This window comes from Gekko japonicus, unplaced genomic scaffold, assembly GCF_001447785.1.
Source record: "Gekko japonicus isolate JY-2015 unplaced genomic scaffold, Gekko_japonicus_V1.1 scaffold452, whole genome shotgun sequence".
In the NCBI taxonomy this organism is placed as follows: domain Eukaryota; kingdom Metazoa; phylum Chordata; class Lepidosauria; order Squamata; family Gekkonidae; genus Gekko; species Gekko japonicus.
In genome coordinates, this window is record NW_015167545.1 from 908,200 (window position 1) to 934,148 (window position 25,949).

The following is a 25,949-nucleotide window of genomic DNA, read 5'->3' on the forward strand; positions in this document are numbered from 1 at the left end:
TATATATATATATAATGTTGAGCACATCCTTTTCAAACAATCCAGAATGTGATAGGATGTTTGAAACTGTGTGCATGTGTGTGCACATGCACAAGGCCAACGAAACTACATTTCCCATCACCCCCAGGAATACTGCAGGTCCTGAGCCACCAGGCAACAGCGGGCACCACCCACCCACAGTGAGGAAGAATTATTGTTAAGGCTGCCAGCTTTAGCTTGACAAATTCCTGGAGATACTGAGATGACGTCCATAAAGCACAACAGCTCATTAGACTTTCTCAGACTGGTCCATCCATTTTGTCTTCTGGCTGGAGCTCCCTCCCAGAACCGCCCACCCTTTCTTCCTTTAGATCCCCGTCAAAATCTTTCTCCTCTGCGAAGCCATTGGCTGAGATGCATAAACCCTGCGCCCAACCAATACAAACCCCAAAGAAGTGTGATGGCAGTTCTCATTCCTCCTGTCCCTAGCTTTTTTCTTTCTCACCTCAGTTGTCCTCCCCACCTGTGCACTTTAAATCATCAATTGATGGTCTGCATACCTCAGAAGGGGCACTAAAGTGGTCTAGGTAGGACATAGGGGTTTTGTAATATGTTACCAATATTTCGCTCTACCTCAATCCCCATAAGGACCTAAGAAGAGCCCTGGTGGATCAGACCAGTGGTCTATCCAACATCCTGTCTCACACAGTGGCCAACCAGTTTCTCTAGAGGTCCAGCAACAGGGCACAGAAGCCAAGGTCTTCCCCTGATGTTGCCTCCTGGCACTGGGATTCAGAAATTGACCACCCCTGAATGTGGAGGTTCCCTTTAATAATCACGGCTAGTAGCCACTGATAGACCTGTACATAATTCTATCTAATCTCCTTTAAACTGTCTATGCCTGTGGCCATCACTACATCCTCTGGCAGTGAATCCTACATTTTAATCACTCTTTATGTAAAGAAGTATTACATATGTCCCCCTGCATGTGTGATGTGCCATCTCCTGACGATCCCACCTGCCACGGATTATCCCTCTCTGAACTTTTGGCACATTGGCAGTAATAACAGAATGCCTGTAAACATATTAATGCCTTTCTCAGGAGAAGAGGTCTTTTTTCCCTATCATGGTGGGACCCAGTTTCTTTGATGGAGTGGCTGGTGGGATGTAAGACATGAAGGGTTGAGTGAGAACCACCGATTAAGACTCTAACCTCCTTGGGGCAGGGGCCTGTCTCTTGTTTTCCTCTCAAGTCTCTGTAACTCATGAGCAAATACAGGGGTGACACTTGATGAGTCGTGTGAAGAGTGGCAAAGGAGCCTTACCCCAATCCCATACTCACTCATTTTTTTTTCCAGGCAAAGAGGCTGAGTCTAGGAACAGCGTTGCAGTTGACAAAGTCTTGAGGGTATCGGTTGGCCCGGAAAACATTCCTGGGTACCTCCCTAAGGTGGCTGTTATCGCAGATGATCCGGGACAAGGAGACTGCGCTGATGGCCCTACGTTGCTCGGTGGTGAATACCCCGGGATTCTCCCACCAGAATCTAGATAAGAAACAGAAAAATGTTGCATCCTCTGTCATCTCACAGAGCTTTGGAGAGCATCGATTCCAGGTCACTGCTGTCTTAGGGAGAAATATCAGTGATGTCATGGGTGGAATCTCATTCTTCGGTGCATGTGTGGGGAGAGGGGAGGGAGCTGGAGTAAGGTTTGCTGGGGACATTTTGGGAATAAAACAACTGCAGACCGCCAGAAAGGCAACTAAGTGGGTTGTAGATCAAACCAAGAGTGGACTCTCCCTAGAAGCTTAAATGACTAAACTGAGGCTATCCTACTCTGGTCACATTATAAGAAGACCAGAGTCACTGGAAACGACAACAATGCTAAGAAAAGTCAAAGGCTGCAGGAGAAGAGGAAAACCCAGCATGAGATGGATTGACTCAGTCAAGGAAGCCACAAAGGCCCTCAATTTGCAAGACCTGAGCAAGGCTGTTAACGATAGGATGTTTTGGAGGACATATTAATTCACAGCATCGCCATAAGTTGGAAGTGATTTGATGGCGCTTAACTCACACAAACAGTCGGGGAAGGGAGATGGACTGATCTGAATGCATTTGTGCTTTTTGTCAACAAGAGGTCTGGAGCCCATAGAATCTCTATTGTCCATAGGTGAGATTCATACATTTCCAACGTTTTGGCCATGCGGTCGATCCTTTCCCCCCAGAACCAAATCTCAGTGATTTCTAGCCTTTTGTCTTCACTCACCTGTCCCCATCACGGAGGTTCTTGAACTGGCGGCTGATGATACACGACAGCAGAGGGCCGGCCCTGCCGTTGGGTACCAAGGGTTCAGCCACGGCCCCAACCCAGAGGTCAATGTTCTCGGGTGTCCCATAAAGACTGATGAACTTCTTCGCCAGCACTGAATTTCTGAGAACCGCAGCAAGTTCAGCCTCGTTACGTGGCTGCGAGAGGCCACAGAAGCTCCTCCAGGCATTGTAAGCTGTGCATCAAGAACAGGGATCAGTGCGTGCAGGTGGCACCTCTTTCCCATTCGATAAAAATCCGAATTCTTTCCTAAAGAGGTGTGTGTCCCAATGGGGAATACAGACTCCTTCACGGAGCCAGTGATACTGCAAGGCAAGGCAAGGTAAAGTGGTAGGGTTGCCAAGTCTGGGATGGGAAATTCCTGAAGATTTTGGGGGTGGAACTTGGGGAGCATATGGTTTAGAGAAGGGGAGGGACTTTGGCAGGGTATAATGATATAGAGTCTGGCTAGGGTTGCCAAGTTGTTTTCGAGCCAGAGCGGGGGGCTCCCGGCTGGCATCTGGAGAGTGTGTGCGCACTCTTTGCATGTGTGCGCTGCATGCACATCACCTGGAAGTGATGTGCCGCCGCCGGGAACGCTGGGGGCGGGGCCATCGCCATCTGAGGGAAAACCATAGAGTTTTCTCTCGGATGACCGTGGCCCCGCCCCCAGTGTGCCCCGTCACTTCCGGGTGACGTGCATGTCGGGGTGAGGTTCCCCCCGGGGCCCGATCCGCCGGCAGCGGGGAACGGGCCTCTGGGGCGGGGTTTTCCCCGCCCCCCCGGGGGGACTTGGTAAGCCTAAGTCTGGCCTCCAAAGCAGACATTTGCTCCAGAGGCACTGATCTCCATAGTCTGGAGATCAGTCGAAATCTTGGGATGGTCATTTTGGACTACCAGTTATTTGCGAGGGAACTCTCTTGCTTGATCCCCACTGAAGAGGAGTGAGGGGGATGAATCCTTACTGACTACATGATCACTGAATGGCTGGATCATGCAGCCAGTAAAACAAAAAACATATAGCCTTAGACTTTGGGGGAGACTAACAACAAGAGAGTCAGAGAGATAGATAGGCTAGGACACTGAACATCCTTTCCTTCTCTCTCTGATGCTATCCCTTTGATGTGTAGATTGCTACTCTTGGGGAAGGTTCCTTCCTTCCAGTCTTAACACTTTCTCCCCACACTCTGCCACCATTCTCCATCTTGGCGGCATGAGAGCAGGACTTGCCTCCTGCATCTCTAACCATCTTAGCCAGTTAGATAGATTAGGAATCTATCGCTATCCTATCTAAAATTGAGTTCTTAACAATAAAGGAGTCATATTAGCTTTGCAAAGATCAAGAGGCTCCATCTGTAACTTTGTTTTTTGTTATCACTCATGCTAACCGGATGGGCATTGCTGTTGTGAGCCTTGAGCACTCTGCTAATTTACCAAATATTCCAACAGCCTAGCGGGACCACAAATAGAAAGGAAATCATGTGGGGTTTTTTTGTATTTGTTTATGTGTGAGTGTGTGCGCGCCTGGAAGTCATGGCAACCTCTGGTGACTGACCCCTCCTGGGTGCCTGGAGGATATTCAGAGAATTGGCTGAATAAAGCCTGCCCCCACCTCCCAACTGCTGGTATTCCAAGGAGGTCTCTCATCCAAGTACTTGTCAGAGTCGGCCCTGCTTAGCTTCCGAGATCTGACGAGATCAGCCTTGCCCGGGTTATCCAGGTCAGGGCAAGAAATCATGTTTTGATTTATTTATTTTTAAAGAACAGTTCAGGGTCTTTTGGAGAATATTTTGGATTGGATAACTCCCAAACATCTTCTTCCTTTTTTTGCATCTAAGACAAGTCACAAACATTTGGCACAGCGCTAACCATCCTCACAGTTAGCCACCTGTTGATAGGCAGGTGCCACCTGTATACTTTACCAGGCAGGCCATGGTCTCGGCCACGCTGCATGTTCAGAGAGGGTAAATCCATTCCAATACCACCAGTCTGCTCAAACAGGTGGTTCCTGAGTGCGTCCACTACGAACTGGTCTTGTTTGAACAATTTGGCGGGCTTAGCCAACATGCCTCGCAGAACGGGGTCAATGCCTCCTGCAAGAATGAAACAGCTGCTTAAAACCAATACCTGTCCTAATTGTTTCTGAAAGTGCCTAAGTTCCATTAGGCCAGAAGGCAGAGACAGAACAAAATGCATTCTTGCCTCCAGTCTGGAAATCTCAGAACTTAAAAAAATAAAACTTTCGAACACTCATGACTACATACATAAGCCTGAAAACGTGGGGTACAAGTGGTCTCATACCACACCTCTCCAGAAATGTGATGTGATGATTTGTTTACGATGCACGTGACTTGAAACTAGCAGTTTCCGTTTGCATTTTGCGGCTCAAGCTTTTAGGTGGGGAGGGAGATGTCCTGCTGTTATGTATCCATACCCCAGTATAACAGAACCAGACACATGCCAAATATTGGATAATTTGTGGAATAAAATGTCCACAACTTTATTGGTTACTGCTGTAAGAATCCTTGGCACAGCATGGGTCCACTAGATCCAAAGCATCGGCTGGCCCACGACAGTCGATGTACCCCATCACACCCAGCCCGCTGGCTTGGGTGGAGAACTGCGGGATGGCAGGTTGCAGTAGCCCACACGGACGACTGCCCTCACTGGTCTCCCCTGCCATCTGCTTGTGAGGGAGCAGGCTTGCTCCCTTAAGCCCTCACGCCAAGACCCCTTATGGGGGTCCCCGTATCCAGAAAACAGCACACAGGCCAGTTTCTGTAAACGGATCCAGCCCCATTCTGTTACCACCAAAAAGTTGTGACTATAAAACAACAGACAACATCATGTGGCTAACAGCTCCAAACTAAGAACACCATTCAAACTGCATTGTCCCCCAAACTGCTATACACTCATCAGACTGCTACCATCTGAAGGCTCACTCTCTAGGGCGGGTTGGGTGGCCAACAGCTCCACGGCCAGACAAAGGATGGGGCAGGAGGCAAGTGGCCAGCCTCTTTTCCTCTGTGACAGCCCACCCCCAGCCACATTAGATCCCTGTGATTGGTCTCTTGGGGGAAGGAGAAAGCCCAATTTCCCCACTGTTTACTCCTGCCCCCCCCCAGCATCCGGCTGTCTCCCCTCCCCTGCTGGTGCTGCAAAAGTCGGGTCACGGTTAAGTCAGGCCCTCCTCGCTTCCCTTCTCTGAGGACCATCACTGGATCAACCCCAGTACAACCATTTACCCTCTCACCATGGATTGCATTGCTTCTGCACAGTTTTCCAAATGAGGATCCTCTATGAAAAGATAGACTGGAAAGCAGAATGGCTCCATCCAGTCCTACCCAAACTCTGCCATGGATTGCAGCCTCCCCAGTGGATCCCAGAATCAATTCCAGGTATGCGATGAGTGTGGCCAGTTCCAGGTTTAAATGCATGCTCAAAGCCCCTTCGCCCCCTGCCGGCCTGGAGAAGGCATTTGTCTCTTTAAATCCCTGCTTCTCCAAGCCAAGCCAACCGGTGTAGGGGCTTGGGGAGCTTGGAGGACACATTTAAAGATAAAGTTGGTTTATTTTCCCCTCCCCCATCTATTTACTTTCTTTTCTCCTTTTTTCTATTTTTCTCCCTCCCTCCCTCCCTCCCTCCCTCCCTCTCTCCCTTCCCCCATCTATTTGTTTTCTTTGTTTTTCTCTCTTTCCACCTATTTTATTCTTTCTTTCCACCCTTCTCTTTCTTTCTCTCTTAGACAAATAAATATAACTAGCAAACAAATACAATTGGACAAATAAATATCATGATCAATGTCTGGTTCTACCCCTTTTGTTTTTATTTTTGGCAGTCTCATTTAATATTAATAAAAAGCAATTTTACATATTTTTCAATTAGGGTTGCCAACTCTGTCTTCACCGGGAGCGGGGGGCTCCCAGCTGGCGTCGGGGGTGTGCGCGTCACCCAGAAGTGACATAGGCACACTGGGCACGCTGGGGGCGGGGCCACGGCCATACAAGGGAAAACCATAGAGTTTTCCCTTGTATGGCCGTGGCCCCGCCCCCAGCGTGCCCAGCGTGCCTACATCACTTGCTAGTGATGCGCACGCCGGGGGCGGGGTTCCCCCGAGCCCCGATTCCGCCGCGTCGGAAATCGGGGCTTCAAAGCGGGGGATTCCCTGCCCCCCGCCCACACTTGGCAGCCCTATTTTCAATAAAAATGTGTTTGTAATATTTGTTCATGTCTTGCATCTCTCAAGCATCTGACGTTTATTCTATGTGGCTCTTACGTTAAGCAAGTTTGGCCACCCCTACCCAAGTGCTTTAGCTTTTCCTCAACATATGGTGGTGGTGGTGTGTTAATTTCAGCAGAGTCAAGCACAGCTACACCTCTGATGAAAAGATGCCAGCCATCTTTCTGGCGAATAAAAATGCAGAGAGCCAATCACAATTTACCTAATCTCACGATACTCCACGGAGCCGAGAACTGCCGCTGGAGAGGGATTCGGCTTACAAGCCGATAACTGGCATCCAGGCGGTTCACCGCAGGTCGAACTGAAGCGTGTCCAAAACGGAAGGCGTTAGTGAAGACGCTGGAGATTCGAGGGTCCACTGTGGAGTTGTAGCCCTGATAGCGTTTCAGGGTTGACGCAGTAGGGGCTCCCAAAAGTTCAGGAAGGTAATCGTTGTATGTAATTTTCTGGAAAGAGGCATGGGGTTAAACACAAGAAAAGAGGGGTGACTTCAAACTTGTCATCTCTGCTATTTTTACCACAGAAATTCAGGGTTTGATTTTGCTAGTAATCAAATCCATTTTTTTTAAAAAAATGTTTATTTATAGTCAGCTTGGCAGAATTTTCCCTGCAAAATGTAAAAATGAACCCTCTTTCAAAAATAATATTTCAATAAATCAGCATCGTACATTGTGTGTGTGTGTGTTTTAATTACATACGTTGTACATAAAGCTGCCTTGTGGCTCTTGTAGGGATGCCAGCCTCCAGGTAAGACCTGGGGATACCCTGGAATTACAGCTCATCTCTAGACTAGTTTTAATTGTTTTTATGAATTGTTCTCAGATGATTTTATACATTTTTTAAAAGACTGTTGGCTGTCTTGGAGGCCTACGCTGGGTAGAAGGTCTGCATACAATTTTTGTAAATATTAATAAATGAGTTAACACATGCATGCCCAATGCAGGATGAATTTACGAAGCCAAGAGCAGCAACAGCTAACCAAAAGAGACAAAATCAATGGGAGAGGGGAAGCCGAAAAAAGTGACGCAATATTGAAATGACAGCAGAGAACTCAGACCAAGCGTGATCCCCTGGAGAAGGAAATGGCAACCCACTCCAGTATTTTTGCCAAGAAAACCCCATGGACAGTATCAAAAGGCTAAAAGATATGACGCCGGAAGATGAGCCCCTCAGGTCGGAAGGTGTCCAATATGCTACTGGGGAAGAGCGAAGGGCAAGTACAAGTAACCCCAGTAAGAGTGAAGCGGCTGGGCCAAAGCCGAAAGGACGCTCAGTTGTGGATGTGTCTGATGGTGAAAGGAAAGTCCGATGCTGCAAAGAACAATACTGCATAGGAACCTGGAATGTAAGATCTATGAATCAAGGTAAGCTTGACGTGGTCAAAAATGAGATGGCAAGACTGAACATCGATATCTTAGGAACCAGTGAACTAAAGTGGACAGGAATGGGCGAATTTAACTCAGAAGACCATTATATCTACTACTGTGGCCAGGAATCTCGTAGAAAAAATGGTGTGGCCTTTATAGTCAACAAGAGAGTGCAAAAGTCAGTACTGGGATACAGTCTCAAAAATGACAGAATGATTTTGGTCCGATTCCAAGGCAAACCATTCAACATCACAGTAATCCAAATCTATGCCCCAACCACTGATGCAGAAGAGGCTGAAGTGGACCGGTTCTATGAAGACCTACAACACCTCCTAGAACTAACACCAAAAAATGATGTCCTCATCATCATAGGGGACTGGAATGCTAAAGTAGGAAGTCAAAAGGTAACCGGAATAACAGACAAGTTTGGCCTTGGAAAGCAAAATGAAGCAGGGCAAAGGTTAACAGAGTTTTGTCAAGAGAACACACTGGTCATAGCGAACACCCTTTTCCAACAACCTAAGAGGCGACTCTACACATGGACATCACCAGATGGGCAACACCGAAATCAGATTGACTATATAATTTGCAGTCAAAGATGGAGAAGCTCTATCCAGTCAGTAAAAACAAGACCTGGAGCTGACTGTGGTTCAGATCATGAGCTACTCATTGCAAAATTCAGACTTAAACTGAAGAAAATTGGGAAAACCACGAGGCCATTCAGGTTTGACCTAGATCGCATCCCTGATGAATATACAGTAGAGGTGAAGAATAGATTCAAGGGTCTGGATTTGATAGATAGAGTGCCTGAAGAACTATGGACAGAGGTTCGTGACATCGTACAGGAGGCAGCAATCACCACCATCCCAAAGAAAAAGAAATGCAAGAAAGCAAAATGGCTTTCTGATGAGGCTTTACAAATAGCAGAGGAAAGAAGGAAAGCGAAAGGCAAAGGCGAAAAGGAAAGATTTACCCAACTGAACGCAGATTTCCAGAGAACAGCAAGGAGAGATAAGGAGGCCTTCCTGAATGAACAGTGCAAAGTAATAGAAGAAAACAATAGAATGGGAAGGACTAGAGATCTCTTCAAGAAAATTGGAGAAATCAAGGGAGCGTTCCATGCAAAGCTGGCCATGATAAAGGACAAAAACGGTAGGGACCTAACAGAAGCAGAAGAGATTAGGAAAAGATGGCAAGAATACACAGAAGAACTATACAAGAAAGACCTCAATGTCCTTGACAAACACGACGGTATAATCACTGACCTTGAGCCAGACATCCTGGAATGTGAAGTTAAATGGGCCTTAGAAAGCATTACTAACAACAAAGCTAGTGGAGGTGATGGTATTCCAGCTGAGCTATTCAAAGTCTTAGAAGATGATGCTGTTAAAGTTCTGCACTCCATTTGCCAGCAAATTTGGAAAACGCAACAGTGGCCACAGGATTGGAAAAGATCAGTATACATTCCAATCCCAAAGAAGGGCAATGCCAAGGAATGTTCAAACTATCGCACAATTGCACTCATATCACACGCTAGCAAGGTCATGCTCAAGATCCTACAAGCTAGGCTTCAACAGTACGTGGATAGAGAACTACCAGAAGTACAAGCTGGGTTTCGAAGAGGTAGAGGAACGAGAGATCATATTGCCAACATTCGCTGGATTATGGAGAAAGCAAGAGAGTACCAGAAAAATATCTACTTCTGCTTCATTGACTATGCTAAAGCCTTTGACTGTGTGGATCACAACAAACTATGGCAGGTCCTTAAAGAGATGGGAGTACCAGACCACCTCACATGTCTCTTGAGAAACCTGTATAAGGGCCAAGAAGCGACAGTTAGAACCGGATACGGAACAACTGATTGGTTCAGCATAGGAAAAGGAGTACGACAAGGATGTATACTGTCACCTTGCTTATTTAATATATATGCAGAGTACATCATGCGAAATGCTGGCCTGGATGAATCACAAGCGGGAATTAAGATTGCTGGGGAAAAGATCAACAACCTCAGATATGCAGATGATACCACTCTAATGGCTGAAAGTGAAAAGGATCTAAAGAGCCTCTTGCTCAGAGTAAAAGAGGAGAGCGCAAAAGTGGGCTTGAAGCTCAACATCAAAAAAACTAAGATCATGGCATCCGGCCCCATCACTCCTTGGCAAATAGAAGGGGAAGTCGTGGAAGTAGTGACAGACTTCACGTTCCTGGGATCCCAGATCACCGCAGACTGTGACTGCAGCCATGAAATTAAAAGACGCCTGCTCCTTGGGAGGAAAGCGATGGCGAACCTAAACAGCATGATAAAAAGTAGAGACATCACCCTGCCAACAAAAGTCCGCATGGTCAAAGCAATGGTATTCCCAGTAGTCATGTATGGCTGCGAGAGCTGGACTATAAGGAAGGCCGAGCGCCGAAGAATAGATTCTTTTGAACTATGGTGCTGGAGAAGACTCTTGAGAGTCCCTTGGACTGCAAGAAGAACAAATCAGTCAATCCTCAAAGAAATCAACCCTGACTGTTCCCTGGAAGGCCAGATAATGAAACTGAAGCTCAAATACTTTGGCCACCAAATGAGAAGGGAGCACTCACTGGAGAAGACCCTGATGCTGGGAAAGATTGAAGGTCAAAGAAGACGGGGACGGCAAAGGATGAGATGGTTAGACAGTGTCACTGGAGAAGACTCTTGAGAGTCCCTTGGACTGCAAGAAGATCAAATCAGTCAATCCTAAAAGAAATCAACCCTGACTGTTCCCTGGAAGGCCAGATAATGAAACTGAAGCTCAAATACTTTGGCCACCAAAGGAGAAGGGAGCACTCACTGGAGAAGACCCTGATGCTGGGAAAGATTGAAGGTCAAAGAAGACGGGGACGGCAAAGGTGGTTAGACAGTGTCACAGATGCAACGAACATGAAATTGAGCAAACTTCAGAGGACGGCGGAAGACAGGAGGGCCTGGTGAGATCTTGTCCATGGGGTCGCGAAGAGTCGGACTCGACTGTGCGACTGAACAACAACAACAACTGAAATGACCTGCAAAAGGCCCAGGGTTCAGAATTAAATATATTTTGGAGAATGTTGTTGAGCTGACGTATATAGCAACTGCATCAGAGAGGATAAGAGAGAAAGTGACCCACCTCCAGGATGGGTTCCAGGTTTTGTGGGGCCCTGAGCAGACAGTACCCAGGAACCCCCTCATACTCTCCTTTTCACCTCCACATAGGGTTCCCAAACCCCTGGTTGCCAAACCCCTGGTATGGGCAGGGTTTGAGGCTTCAGTCTGCCACTGGCCAACTGGTCAGTGGGGGAAGCCCCACCCTCAAACAGGGACATCACCCGGCGACATCCCCAATGCAACGACGTCACCCAGAAGTGACATCATCACACCAGGGACGTTGAGGGGATTGATGGTCTAGTTTCTGGGCAAACTATGGTTTTGAGGGCAGTGATGCCAACAAGCAGGCTGGAGCCCCCCACCGGCAGCCAGTAAGGACCTGGCAACCCTACCTCCACACCCGCATGCTCCCATCTGCCTGCATCACCCTGCCACCACCACCAGGAGAGCCACTGCTGCGCACCAGCCACATGCCCTTCCTCAATTACTCTGGGCAGTTAGGGAGCACAGGTACAAACAGTCGGCAGGGGAGGTGTGTGGGTGGGCGACAGCAGCTGTGGACTCCACCAGATGTCCTGGGCCAGCTGCCCCCCCCCCCGGGTATGCTGACCCAGACCTGCTGACATCTGTCTCCCCTGCAGCGGACATAAACTTTTGCCCCATACCTGCATGACACCCCCTACGATCTTCCGGGCCTCCTGGTACAGGGTCTCTTTATTCCACAGCGGATTTAGCCTCTTCAGCTCGGTGACCAGGCGATTGTGCTCCCGCAGGAAAAGGGTGTGCAGCACGGTCAAGGCTGGCATTTCGTCCACCCGAATGTCCCCTTGAAGACCCAGAATTTGTATTGGTTATTTGTAGGGCATATATAGGCCACCTTCCTACGAATAAAAGACACTGGCGGCCGCTTCTATGAGGTTACAGATACCATACAAAGTAACACAAAGGAACTGTAAATGCATGCATTCTGCTTACACCCCAACTGTAGTATGAATGGGAATATAGAGATTTTTATATATAGGTTGTTTCTTCTTGATTGTTCATATTCATATTTCTCTGGTTTTTATAGATTTATTCTTTGAGTAATATTTTATTAGGATGTTAGAAAGGCCTGTTATATAGAAGGCTTTCCTCTTGTAGGTCTGATATTGTTAGCCACATAATAGGTACAAAGTTCATGATTCTGTAGTTCTTAGGGCAAACCTTTCAATGTCTGTTTTCTTGATTATGTCAGTCCATGCATAAATGTCTGGGTAAGATAAGATTTTAGTCTCTTTTGAAGAATCCTTGCCCATTATCATTTAGGTTAGGTTAAGTAAACACTTAGTTTGACGTAGCTATGTTTCTTTATATCTGGCCAATCAGAGGATTATTACTCAAATTACCACTGTCTTTTGTAACCAATTAAAGGTAAAGGAAAAGGTTCCCTTGCTCGAAAGCCAGTCGAATCAGACTCTAGGGTTGCGGTGCTCATCTCCGTTTCAAAGCCGAAGAGCCAGCGCTGTCCGAAGACGTTTCCGTGGTCATGTGGCCGGCATGACTAAACACCAAGGAGCACAGAACGCTGTTACCTTCCCACTGAAGTTGTACCTATTTATCTACTTGCAATTTCTTGCTTTCGAACTGCTAAGTTGGCAGGAGCTGGAACTAGAGACAGGAGCTCACCCCGTCTTGCGGCACCCAGGTCTCGAACTGCTGAACTACTGACCATCCACAGCCTGCAGTTCAGCGTCTTAACCACTTGAGCCACCACAGCTCCAGATTGTAACCAATTATGCTGTTTGAATATTGTTTTCTTGATTATGTCAGTCCATGTATAAAATATCATGTATTTCCTGAATATGTTCAGAATATGTCCAAGAAGAAGAAGAAAGTTGTCAATTTTTGTTTAGCTATTTGGTCTAATTGTTTTCCTATTAATTGAAGCCTATTTCCTAAATATGCTGAAAAGAAAGTAGTCATTTTTGGATGGACTATTTGGTCCAATTGTTTTTCTGTTAATTGAAATAAAACATAGAACTTCCTCCTCATTTGACTTCATTTTTGACATGGAATCTAATGTGTACAACACAACTGAAATAAATAAAACCAGGGTGCTCACTGCTTCCCCCCCCCCTTTTCCCTGCGGCTGTACTGAATGGATGAGGGAATGACTTCCTAGGCATTGCTGTGTGAAGGTTGCCCCCATCTCTGCTCACCAGCCGCCAGGTGAGGCCTGGAGTCCCAGAATTCCAGCTGATCTCCGGACTACAGAGATGAGTTCCCCTGGAGAGAAATGGCAGCTTTGGAGGGCAAACTCTACAGTATACCATGGAATTGAGGGGAAATGGAAGTCCTAGAGTGAAACCACATCCATGCTGAGCTTTCTACCTTCCCCAGACCCTGCCCTGTCCAGGCACTGCCCTCAAATCTCCTGGAATCTCCCAACCCAGTTGGCATTGGCCCTGACTCATGCTAATGGTGAACACTCATAGCTTAAGACCCTGGAAAATCTATGATTGGATCTTTTGAGCCTTTCCAAAAAATCTAAATTATAGCTATGTGTGGCTGGCTTCAGTCCACATCAGAACCACATACAGAGGACAGAAGTTGTTTAAGCCATTAACCACCACCCCTGCACCATTCTGCCTGTTGAAACCACACATAACAAACCATGCACAGATTGCTGTTGTTTTCCAATCATGGATTCCCCTAGTATTTGTCTGATGTCAGCAATGGGATTTGTCCCATGGGGTTCAGTGTTGAAAAAGCCAAGCACAAAACCCCTGTAATACCTTGTATTAGGACCAACCCAATGACCCCTAAATCTAGGTCAGTATTGTCTACTCAGACTGGCAGTGGCTCTCCTGGGTCTACAGCAGAAGTCTTTCACATCACCTATTATCTGATCCTTTTAGCTGGATATGCTGGGGACTGAACCCAAGACCTTCTGTAGGGCAAGCAGATGTTTTACCTCTGATCCATGCCCCCCACCTGTGTACAAGTTTTTGAGTTCCCCAGACCTCCTCCTCAAGCCAGATGTTACAAAATAAAAAAGAGTAAAAAGGAGATTTCTTGGGGCATTATGATCTTAGGAATATCTCGTCCTGCCAGGGTTCAGTGGAATTTCTGGCAGGCTAAGCAGCATCAGGTTTCTAGATGCTGCTGGCCATGGGCCACCTGGCAACAATTCCCTTTGGAGTTCTTTGATTTTACTGCCCATGCTTTTCTCATTTGTATGGAAGGCCTTGTGAGGGTTCATCAGGTATTGGGTGCCCTCAGAATTCCAGTGACACCCAGCTAGAGATTTCTCCGGTGAAGACACCCAAGATTGCTGTGACTGTCATGAGGCAGTGTTTGGTTGCTGTGGACGAGTGGCTAAAGGTGAACAAGTAGAAACTGAAGCCTGAAGGACAGAAGTGATCCTGGACAGTAAGGCTGAGGTTTTGGAGAGCACCTTATTTACACGAAAGGAAGAGGAGGACTCTGAATGCAAGTCCACCCCCTGAAAATGTAATACCTCCAAAGATTTTTATTATTGGCCATTACTGTAACTTGTATACAAATTTAAGGTGATCCACTCTTTTGATGGCATATCTGGGGGGAAAAACCTAGTTTTGCATTTGAGTGAATACTGTATTTTGCTCCCCATGTTTGTTCATACAGTTGCCAGGAATTTCCCAATCTGGAACTGGAAATCCTAGTTTGATGGGGTACAGCTGACCTTTCCTGCTTCAGTTAGGTGCGTGGCTTTATTTTTACTTTTTGCTTCTCCAGCAGTATTGCTGGAGAAACAATTAAGTTCAGCTGCAAAAAACACCTTCTTCCATTTTCATCTGGCATATCTGTAGGCTCCCTACCAGCCAGTCTATCTGCCTGGACCCACATCACAGGAACCACAGAACTTGAGTTTTGTAACAAGCTCTAATCAGATAGACTGACCTAGAATGCAATTTGAAACTTGCGCCTGTGTAAAATGCTGCAACCCTATGATTATCTGGAGCAACGCATATTATAACAATACCATTGATTAGTATCCGGGTTCTAGTGGTCATTACTAGGTTTGCCAACCTCCAGTTAGTACCTGGATACCTCTTGGGTTTACAAACTATCTCCAGGCAACAGAGAGCAGTTCACCCAGTGAAAATGGCCACCTTGAACATGGACTCTATGGCATTCTACCCTGTTGAAGTCCCCACCCAAACCCCATCCTTCTCGGGCTCCACCCCCCCCCCCAAATATCCAGATATTTCCCAATTTAAGCTGGCAATCCTACTCATTACTTAGGCCCCTGCCACACGGGGCGGAAAGGGATGGGTTGAAGCGCGGCTTCTGAAAGCCGCACCAAAAAAACCACGCCGCGGCGGGATCACAGTGATCCCCTGAGCCGCGGCGCATTCCCTCCCCGGCACGATCAGATGCTGGGGGAAGCGACGGAGGGGAATGGGAGACTGCCGAACTGCGCATGTCTGAGCATGCGCAGTTCAGGCAGGAGCCGGGGATGCGCCAGCAGAAAGACGGGCTGGCGATCCCACAGCCAGCGTTGATGCGGCCGTTGTGGATGAACCACCTCGGTAGGTGGTTCGTTTTTGATGCGTTTCATTGGGGGAAGGGCCGGATCGGGGACAGGTGCGCAACGCTGCCCAGATGTTGCAGTGGGATCGTGCCCATTTGCTCCAGCCCCGATCCAGCCCACTCCCGGCCCAAAACCCCTCGTGTGGACAGGGCCTTAGAAACCTTTTCATGGCCCGAGACAATAAAGGTTTCATGTGGGGTAATGGTCAAAGGGTTAGACAGACCCAGGTTCAAATCCCCATTCTGCCATGGATGCTTTCTAGGTGTCTTTGGGTCAGTCACTTTCTCTCAGCCTAACCTACCTCTCACAGTGGCTGTTGTGAAGATAAAATGGAGGATGGCAGAAAGATGTTAGAAGCTGTTTCTGTCCCCATCGGGGATAAATAGCTACAGACAGGGCTTGTTTTCTTTTTGGAAAAAAGAGGTGCTGGAACTCCGTATACTGAAAACTCATGAGCTTTTAAATATTTTTTAAAATAATTTTGTTGAAGAGGTTCCGGAACTCTGTTCTGGCACGTTCCCCCAGGGAAAAAGCCCTGGCTACAGGACTGCGTCTCCTTTTTTGTTCTACTGGGTCAGTCCTTCTGAAGAGCTCCTCCTCTGTCACAGCTCCTGCTCAGGACTTTTCAACTGTAGCGGCAACCTTGTGGAACAGCTTCCCTGAGGAACTTAGGAAAACCTCAATGCTTCTGTCCTTTCACAGACTGTAAAACTAGGGTTGCCAAGTCCATCTTCCACCCCCGGCGGGGGACTTTGGGGGCGTTCCTGGAGGGGGCGGGCATCCCCGACGTGATGACGTCACATTGGGGACGTCCGCCGCCCCCTCCCCCTGCCCTCGCGCTGGATCTCCAGAAACGGCAGTTCCCTGCGCTTAAAGGAGCCGGCGTTTCCCTTTTAAGCGCAGGAGCCGGCGTTTCCCCTTTAAGAGCACAGAGCTGCGTTTCCCTTTTAAGTGTACGAAGCTGGCATTTCCCTGCAAGCCTGATCTCAAGTGGAGATCAGGCCTGGGAGGAAACACGGGTTCCACGCACTTAAAGGGAGAGAGAGGGGTGGCTGTGGGTGTTGGGGGCGGGGCTTCCCCCGCCGGCGGCGGGTAGAACCCCCCCAAAATGGGGGACCCCTGGCAAACCGGGGGGGGGGGTGGGAACCCTATGTAAAACAGAACTTTATAGGAGAGGGGGTTTTGTTGCTGGGCTTTCATACGGGGTTGACACTAGTCTACATTTTCTGTTAAAGGAAGGGGAAGAGTAATTTTTGCCAGTTCTCCTTGCCTGCTGCAGGGCTGCCCCCCCCATCTGTCATTCATTCCATTCCCAAGGGTCCCCTGTTCCATGAGAGTGGCATTTCGGAAATGTGGGGGTAGGGATCCCATTCCGCCGGAGGGGGCAGTGTCCCCCCCAGCACTCACTCCTGTTGCGACAGCTACTTTGAGAGGTAGTGGGTGAAAAGAAGCTTCACATCTGGTGCCACAGATTTTTTCATTTCCAGTAAAAAAAAACAGAAGCAATGTAGGGTAGCTCTAGGAATCACATGAAACTCTATGGTTTTAGCCATTCCTAGAGCCACCTGTGTCCCTTCAGGGTTTTTTTTTTAACTAGAAGTGATGTGGTGCTATAGCCAACAATCCAGCCCCCCTATATCCCCACCCACAGACCACTTGCTGGTTGCTAGGCAGTGCAGGGAGGGAAGAAAGGAATCTGTTTCACTGATAGAAATGGCTTCCGTCTGCAGTAACTTTAGTCTGGATCTAATCCATAGGTTTATAGATGTTTTCTGGTTATTTCTTGATTTCAAATATTCAATTGTGATCTACCTTGAGTCTTTTTCAGAAAGGTAGACTATAAACATTGTAAAATAAATAAACAAGCAAACAGTGTGTTAGGTCCTGAAAATAACTGGACTTACCTGCAAAAAAGCAGGGGATTTTGTGCTCTGGATCTGTTCGAAGGCAGAAAGTTGATTGGTTAATGGTTTGGAAGGGGAGGAAAGCCAAGTCTTTATCTTTTAACTGGTTTACGGCCATCAAACCGCCATTTCCCCTCAAAGCCTCTGCCACTCCTACTTCATTTCCATACACCTGGCTGCCATCAAGAAAGGCCGTGATCACATTGATTTGGTTTCGAATGGCAAACTTGCCATCACATACTGGGGCAGCCCGGGTGAAGGGAAGACAGCTTATGTTCTTACTCCGGGGGTCACTGAGAGGTACCTGAGGCAAAAAAGAAAATAGGATTAAACACCCACACTATGAAAATCAGAATTATTATTTTTTTGATTCCAGGCAAAGAAAAATCTGAGAACCAACCTACACATTACCTTAAATCTTCTGCCTGTGTCTCCAGTCACCATTTTCATTTTTTGGTGTGTATCTTTATGTTGCTGTGAGTTTGCAGGGGGAGACTGAGGTCTGTCTTTCCCCCAAAGGTCTCTGGCGATGCCACAACAGATCCTGGAGCACAATAACCTTTTGTGCTCCAGCATCGTCTGTGAATTCGCAAAACATCACTGGGGCATCCACAAGGACATATCTTAACATACAGCTGGTCACTGACGAGCAATGGCTGCGGAGAGGGCTAGAAGGAGCCAAGGAGACCCACAAACCTTGATGGGGAAGCAAGGAGGCACTTTGTCACATGTCCTGCTGCAATCCCCCGTATTCTGCGCAAGGCCCAGATCTAAATCGTGGTCGGTAAACTGGCCCCACTGCATGAACATGACGGATCGCTGCTGATCCTCGGTGAATTTGTCACTGGGCGAGCTGACAATCTCATTGGACACGGCCCGGACCTGTAGAAAGTAAGATGCGCTTGTCAACAGTCACTCACCCGGTCACCTGGTCACCGAGATATTTCCCTTGTGCAGGTGGTTACAGTCAACCAAAAATGGCTATCAAGTGAAACTTCTTTGTGTGAGTAACTTGATAGGGAATACTACAGTTTTTCAAATCAATATGGCAAATTTGGCTCCCCGCTGACCGCTTCCGTGGGGTCTGGCTTCCTGGCTTCCAAAGACCTCTTGTTTGCAAAGCCCCCTCTCCTCCATCTCTCCTTTCCATAGCTTTGTGCTCCTTTTCTTCAATCCCAAATCTTTATCATGTCAAGAATAAAAAGCAGATCTTAAAACTACAAGGGGAAATAAGCAGGCATGAACTCCTTACCGAGGGCAAAGGAAATCCAGAATACTGCTTTGTTTCCGTCCAGCCGCGTGGGACAGAGACGCCATCTTCATACTCCTGGGGAAGCCACCTGACATAAGGCCGGTTCGAGGCTCCCAAAACAGGGCTTCTTCTGCAATATTTCAAGAAAACCAAACATTCATTTGAAGGGGTACAAAAAGAAGAAGAAGGTTCTTACTACAGGGGAGGGTCCAAATCTTGGTGGCAAGGGGCACACTCTGCATGCAGAGGGGTCCCTGGTCCAATGCCTGGCGGCATCTCCAATTAAAGAACTGCCCAAGTAGACAGTACCATGGGTGCACTCAACACAAGGAAGGCTGGTGCATACAGAAGCCTCAGGGATAACGGCACTAGTCGCCCTTACAGCAATGATGGCAGGATTGCGGACACATAACGGATGTGAAGCACTCTATGCATAAAAGATCTACGCATTTATTTGTTTATTAGGGCATTTTATATCCTGCCTTTCACTTTGTGGCAGAAGATAGTTGAAAACCCGTAAGTATTTTTTTTTTAAATTAAAGTTCCCACAAAGTGCCTATAGCTCATATTCCAGTAGTTGCTCCACAAAACATTACATTAAAGGCAACTCTGCAGAGAAAGATGGGGAGGAAATGCCCATACCCTCCCAAAATTCCAGCCAACAGCAGTCCCATTCCTCTCTCAATTCTCAAATGGTCTCTGGCATTTGTGTTTTTACAGGTGACAATCAATCATGTACCACAGAGTCTTTATGGTATATCACAGGAGAGGCAGAAGTTAGAGCATCCATCTGGTATAGGCATTCTAGGACTTCTGTTTCTCCTAGATTCTATGGTACCTCACAGAATTCACCCTCCAAAGCTGACATTTCCCCCAAGGGAATTTATGTCTGCAGTCTGGAGACCAGCTGTGGTTCCAGAAGTAGTCCAGGCCCCACATGGAGTAAACCTAGTAAGTGAGGGGAAACAAAATTGGTGGAACAGAAAAGCACAGAGAAAAATCTTTGTGCAGGGGTTCTGTGGCCACAATACAGCAACGAGAGGGAAAGGAGGAACTGGCTCTGTGCTACACCATCTCTGGCACCCTCCTGTCTGCTAGAACCTCACAGGTTATTGCATTCGCCTGTAATTGTCCGGTAGGGACTCTTCTCATCGCAGTCGCATGAAGGCTTCTCTTGCTGGGTACATCCAGATGCCTTGCAGATGGTTTGCATGTGGTCTGATGTGAGAACATCTGGAGGAGTAAAGGCAGAGGTGACGTTAGTGGTCTATGGAGGTCAGGACTGTCGATATGGGACAGTCTGAGAGGAGAAAGTAGTCACTGTTTTGTGGTTATTTGCTTTTAAAGTAATCTAGGGTTCAATGCATTTTCAAGGTGCAAAAATTCTCCAGGCAATGTTTGCCCCCTTGACTGCGTTTCCCTGCTGGGATATGCTCTGCTCAATGTTCAAGGCACAGAAACTAGGGGGGGAAGAGAGATTTGTAAACTTGAGTGTAGTTGAGGAGGCATGACCAAACGCTTGAGAAGGGAACTCCCTGATGTCGGGGTTGTTGGAAGAACCAGATGTGACGTCCCTGTGCCTCAGCCTCCGAGAAGCAAGTGACTAGAGAGCTACAGCTAGATAGGCAGACACAAAGCATCGTCCTGTTTACTCTTCTGTCCCTAAACCCTTTGATGTGTAGAAAACAGCTTCCTTCTGTCTCCTGGCTCTCTTCCCGCAGGCACACAAAGAAGGGAGGACACGTTTCTTCTTCTTTGGCACCATGGATGCCAGAGTCCTCCCTGCATCCACATCTATCACTACCTAGGTAGAGTAGAACCTGTCCCCATCTCTGTGTTGCACTATCCAGTATGTGTTTCCTAAGTAAGCCACTTAGTATTTTCTTTTAAACTGATAAGTGGCTCTGTGTAACTTTGTAGTCTTACAAGCATATGCTGTTCAAAGGAGCTCTGCTGCGTCCTGAGCCTTTAGTGCACTCTGCAACTTAGCAAGGGATCTGGCTTAACATACCAGCTCTCCCATTAGGGGTAAGTAAAGGTAAAGGTTCCCTTGCTCGAAAGCCAGTCGAGTCCGACTCTAGGGTTGCGGTCTCATCTCCGTTTCAAAGCCGAAGAGCCAGCGCTGTCCAAAGACATTTCCGTGGTCATGTGGCCGGCATGACTAAACACCAAGGTGCATGGAACGCTGTTACCTTCCCACCGAAGTGGTACCTATTTATCTACTTGCCATTTGTAAGTAGATAACTTGTAGTAATGTACTAAACTACTTTTCCACAGCAAGTCCAACCACTTACACTGTCACTGCATCCACAGTGAAACCAAAAATGCAAAATTTTGTATGAATTCTCTTTACCAGAGTAAGCAAATCAAAATGGAAAATTTGATCAGATCCAGATCAGAGAGTCCATTATGCTGCGGAATAATAGGGATGATGAACTTTAGCCTAAGGGCTTCATGCCATGAGCATCTCAGAATATAATGTACAATATCATCAACTTCCCCCATATCACAAAGACAAAGTCTAAGGGGGGCAGGAATACCAAAGAAACGACCAGTCCTGATCATTGAGGGCATGGATTGAAATCCTAAAGCTGTAAAAGCCAATCTTAATTCCAGGCTGGTTAACTTCTCTAAATACAGGGACCTACAGTGATCCCTTTTAAAAAACTTGAATAATGGTGCCATAAGACAACGTGCCATCACATCCTGATCCATAAGCCCATCCTTTTTGAACACCCATTCCTTCAGTTCCCGTGCTTGGGTTTTATTCCTTAATAGATCATCAGGAATTGAAAATTTCAGTTAACCAATTAATGGAGTTAATGGGGGGGGGGAACACTAAATATGATTGTGAGGCATCTACCAAATACTGTCAGGTTGTGGTCATATGTGCCATTTGGTGGGCAGGGGAAGCACCCCTGTTTCCTCTGGAGGAATTTGACTCACAGTTGCAAGATGACACATCCCTTTGTGCTGTGGGCTCAGCCCGTCACTGTGTGATCAGACACCATCGTGGGTGAGTCTTTTTTTTTTTGCCTTTGTTTCCCATGTGCATAAACAAGGAATTGCACATCCACACTGAGGGTTCCCCATGGAGTATGCAGTTATGCGCATACTGCGAAGGTGGGGGAAAAACGGCACCGAGTCAGAACGGAATTATCAGACTATCCCAATGCCTTGAGAGCGTACTTGAGCAATCAAACAGGGGAAAATCCATCCGTGGCCCATCGGCGAGTGTTAGGACTGGACTTTCCCAGATGTCTTTTAATTCTGCTTCTGTGGCAGAGCAGCATGGGTTGCTGACGAATGCAGGATGTTTCCTAGATGTTGCTGTCTGACTGTGCCCTTTGGCTCCGTCAGGCATTCACAGCTATGTCAGAGCTAAAGGCGCGTCTGATTGCAGCCTCAGAGCTTTTGAATACTGAGAATTCAGAAATTGTCAAATATTAACTGGCACTGCATAATATTTGGATAACGAGCGCTGCTGCTGGAGATCAATTCTGCGCTAAATATAATTTGCACAGAGGGAATGGAGTCTTTCCAGCTCTGCACTGCAGAGTCAAAGGAGATAAACTACTTAGTGAACAACTAGCTTGAATGCAGATGAGACGCTTTCCCTTATAGCTCCCTGCAGAGAAAATCCCAAGACGTGTTGTTTTTAAAAGGGTGAACGTTCTGTTCGACAGCCTGAAGCGTCTCCAAGGTGACCCGTTCCCCCCACAATCCCCCCCTATGGCCACAGCCCTGCCCATTTACCGTGGAGTTTAAAATCCTCTAGGATCTCCTCCTTCAGCTTCTCTTTCAGGAGCTCAAGGGTGACGTGCAGGTAATCAGCAGCTCTGATTGCCTCTCTGGATTTTTCACTGGGCTGCCTAGACAATGCAAAGAGGTCTGCGGGGCTGAGGGTTTCTCTCTTCAGTCTTTCCTTCAAACTGGAGAGCAAGAGAACAAGGAAACAAAAGTTGTAGCCAGTGATATTAGCATCCATTAGCCTCTCGCAGGGGTCATTTCGCAGAGAAAGAGATGCAGGAGCTCATTAGCATAACTTATTTGCATATGCCACACCCCCTGACATCGCCGGAAGTGTGTCAGAAGGCAACACCCTCAGCTCAGGCTCCACTGGACTGTTTTGGATTGCTAGCTATTTGGGGGTGGGGGGAACATGCAAATCTGTCCTCGCAGAGGAGGGAGAGCTTGTACCTGAATAAAACTTGGTCTTAAAGGTGCCACTGGACTGTTTTGGACCAGGGGGCGGGGGGGGGGGGGGGGGCTCTGCAGCTTACCTGGCTGCTTCTTGCTCTGACTGAGGGCTGCTGGGAGCAGGGGGTGGGGCTTGTTGCTTGTGCCCGCCCCCTGGGCTCTTTACTGCCAGAGCTCCACTCCTGTGCGCTTCTGCAAGAAATGACCCCTGGCCTCTCATCTTTCTTTGTTGGAGACCTGTTTATTGATATGTGACATAGGCTATCCCCCTGTCTGACTTTCTCAGCAGTTGCTCCAGCAGCTTGAAAGATGTTCCCAGACAAGTCAGTGTGGATGTTTCAGACATTAACAGATGCATGCTTTGAATTACCTTCCTGTTCCTTATTCCCGGACATTTGCTGTCTTGCCTTCCTCCCATAGGCTAACCCCCCTTTGCTTGCCAAAGAGTCCAAAATGTAGAACCTGCAGAGCTATTTTTGGGCAGGAACACACAGGAACGGAGTTCCGGCTGGTTTCCAAGTTGGCCACACCCAGCAGGAACTCATTAGCATAATAGGCCACACCCAACATCAGAAACTCATTAGGATTGGCTACATTAGGGGTGTGTGGCCTAACATGCAAAGGAGTTCCTGCTACAAAAAAGCCCTGGGTTTTGACAACAAACAAGATAAACAGAATAAGAAGCAAAAGGTGGGTGTGTCTGGATGAGCACACTTCTGGTAACATGGGGGTGTGGCCTAATATACCAATGAGCTATGATGTCAGGGGTGTGGCCTGATATGCTAATAAGTTTCTGCTGTTGGGTGTGGCCTATTGTGCTAATGAGTTCCTGCTGGGCTTTTTCTACAAAAAAAGCCCTGAGAACCTGAATACACAAAGTTGGCCGTCTTCATAGTTAGAGAAGTAAAAAGTTACAAATTAGAAAGTTAGAAATCCAGTTTTGAACATTTGAATAAAAGTGGTGTGTCACGCAGAAACTCAGGAGTGGTGAATCAGGCAGAAATTCAAGAGAAATTCAAAATTCAAGAAATTCTCACTATACAGAGATTCAGACTCCATATAGGTCTTGCATTTCATCCTCATATGCAACTGCTGATTTGTCAACAGCTCAGTCAGAAAATCATGAAGCAAGTCTTTATCAAATTGTGCTGGATGGGAGGGGTGAGGTGGATGATTGGCAGGACAAGACCCAATAGAGTTCCCAGCTAACCAGAGAAAAACAGCTATTCTGCCTAACAGAAGCTTAACCTCTAAATATCAGCAGATGATGTTTTTCAGGGCATGGAGATAACCATTTCCTCTTACCAATGAATCTACATCAAGCTGCTTTTTAAGGTGCAGGATCAGCAGCACCTAGTAAGAAAGTTGGTAATCCTAGCTACCAGCTGGCCCATGATGGCCCCTTACATTTCTCACACCCGAACACTCCTTGCCGTACTTAGAACCTGCTCCTCAGATGGATGAGCATCCGTTTCTGCAAAGGAGAAAGACCATTGCTCACCTCTCTTGAGTCTGGTTGTAGGATGCATCAACCAGCCGCTTGGCATCCTTCACACTTTCCAGAAGAGTTGTTGTTTTCAGCTTCTCTGTGACATCTAGAACATAACATACGAAAACAGAAACCCATCTGTATTCTCTTCTGTTGCAAGATCTGTTTTTGCCTTAGATTATTGGAAACCTTACTGTTAGGATCATCCCTCTCGCCTGTCTCCCCATCCTGTGGTCCCTTTGAACTCCCTAAATCAGGCTGCTAGGTGCTAGGGAACAAAGTTAAATGAAAGACATTCTCATATTCTTTTGTTCATTCCCATTCCCATTTGCTGTTATTACTTTAACGCGGGCATCCCCAACGTGTTGCTGATAGGTACCATAGTGCCTGCTGACTCCTTTTCTGGTGCCCAAGATGGGTAACCTGTTAGTCTATCTGTAGCAGTAGAAAAGAGCAAGAGTTCAGAAGCACCTTAAAGACTAACAAAATATGTGGCAGGGGATGAGCTTTCGTGAGTCACTGCTCACGGAAAAGTGAGCAGTGACTCACGAATGCTCATACCCTGCCACATATTTTGTTAGTCTTTAAGATGCTACTGGACTCCTGCTCTTTTCTACCGGTGCCCAAGTGTTTTTAGAAAGTGGGTGGGGTTAGATTGCTTTGGCAAATATGGCTTTTGCAGCAATTACCACCACAGCATAGGGATCTTCACTGTGTGACTGAAGGTAAGCCGTGGCAGCCATTTTGTGGCTAGCTTTGCCTCCCAAGGCAAAAATGGTTGTGGCAGCCATTTTTTTGGCTGCACCCACCACTCGGTGTCAGAATTCCAAAGGTGACCAAGGGCTCAAAACGGTTGGAGACTCCTACCTTAATGAAATTAACAAAGTGAGGCATTTTCAGTCCAGCTTGCCCCCAGAAATGACAGGGATGAGAGAAAGAAAGGATGAAAGAGATTCTCTCTCTACTTCCCCCAGCCTTCTTGAACTCATTGCCAGAGAATAAATTAAATTAGGACATTCATTGTTTATCCTAGTCATTTTTATTATCCAAAAAAAATTGAAATGAATGTGCATCCTGTAGATGATACACCACTTTACGGTTTCATCAAACGATAGACGTTATTCTAATTTTGTATGTAACCCTGGTTGCTCCCACCCACCCCAGGTGAGGGAAGAAATTATGGGAATTTGTTAATGGAAGGGAAGGATGATAGGGTTGCCAAAAAACCCGGTTTGCCAGGGGTCCCCTGTTTTGGGGGGGAGGTTCTATCCGCCACCGGCCAGAGGGCTGGCATGGGAAGCCCCACCCCCAACACCCACAGCCACCCATCTCTCTCCCTTTAAGTGTGTGGAACCCGTGTTTCCTCCCAAGCCTGTTTTCCGCAAGCTTGCAAGGAAATTCCAGCTTCGTGCTCTTAAAAGGGAAACACGGCTGCTCTTAAATGGGAAACGTCGGCTCCTGCATTTAAAAGGGAAACGCCGGCTCCTTTAAGTGCAGGGAACTGCCGTTTCTGGAGATCTGGTGCACGCGGGGGGGGGGGGGGT

At 47.2% G+C, this 25,949-nt stretch overlaps 1 protein-coding gene across 1 annotated transcript in view; it reads right to left on the bottom strand.

Moving 5' to 3' along the window:
- Nucleotides 1-25,949, bottom strand: part of LOC107112486 (eosinophil peroxidase-like) — a 30,541-nt gene that overhangs the window by 1,539 nt on the left and 3,053 nt on the right. The window contains exons 3-13 of the mRNA XM_015413629.1: nucleotides 24,418-24,511; nucleotides 22,473-22,648; nucleotides 19,823-19,949; nucleotides 18,717-18,846; nucleotides 18,161-18,346; nucleotides 17,465-17,768; nucleotides 11,671-11,831; nucleotides 6,729-6,972; nucleotides 4,209-4,379; nucleotides 2,245-2,482; nucleotides 1,322-1,523 (exon numbers count right to left, since the gene is read on the bottom strand). Coding sequence (XP_015269115.1) covers nucleotides 1,322-1,523; nucleotides 2,245-2,482; nucleotides 4,209-4,379; nucleotides 6,729-6,972; nucleotides 11,671-11,831; nucleotides 17,465-17,768; nucleotides 18,161-18,346; nucleotides 18,717-18,846; nucleotides 19,823-19,949; nucleotides 22,473-22,648; nucleotides 24,418-24,511 — 2,033 coding nt within the window. The remainder of the gene's footprint in view (nucleotides 1-1,321; nucleotides 1,524-2,244; nucleotides 2,483-4,208; nucleotides 4,380-6,728; nucleotides 6,973-11,670; nucleotides 11,832-17,464; nucleotides 17,769-18,160; nucleotides 18,347-18,716; nucleotides 18,847-19,822; nucleotides 19,950-22,472; nucleotides 22,649-24,417; nucleotides 24,512-25,949) is intronic.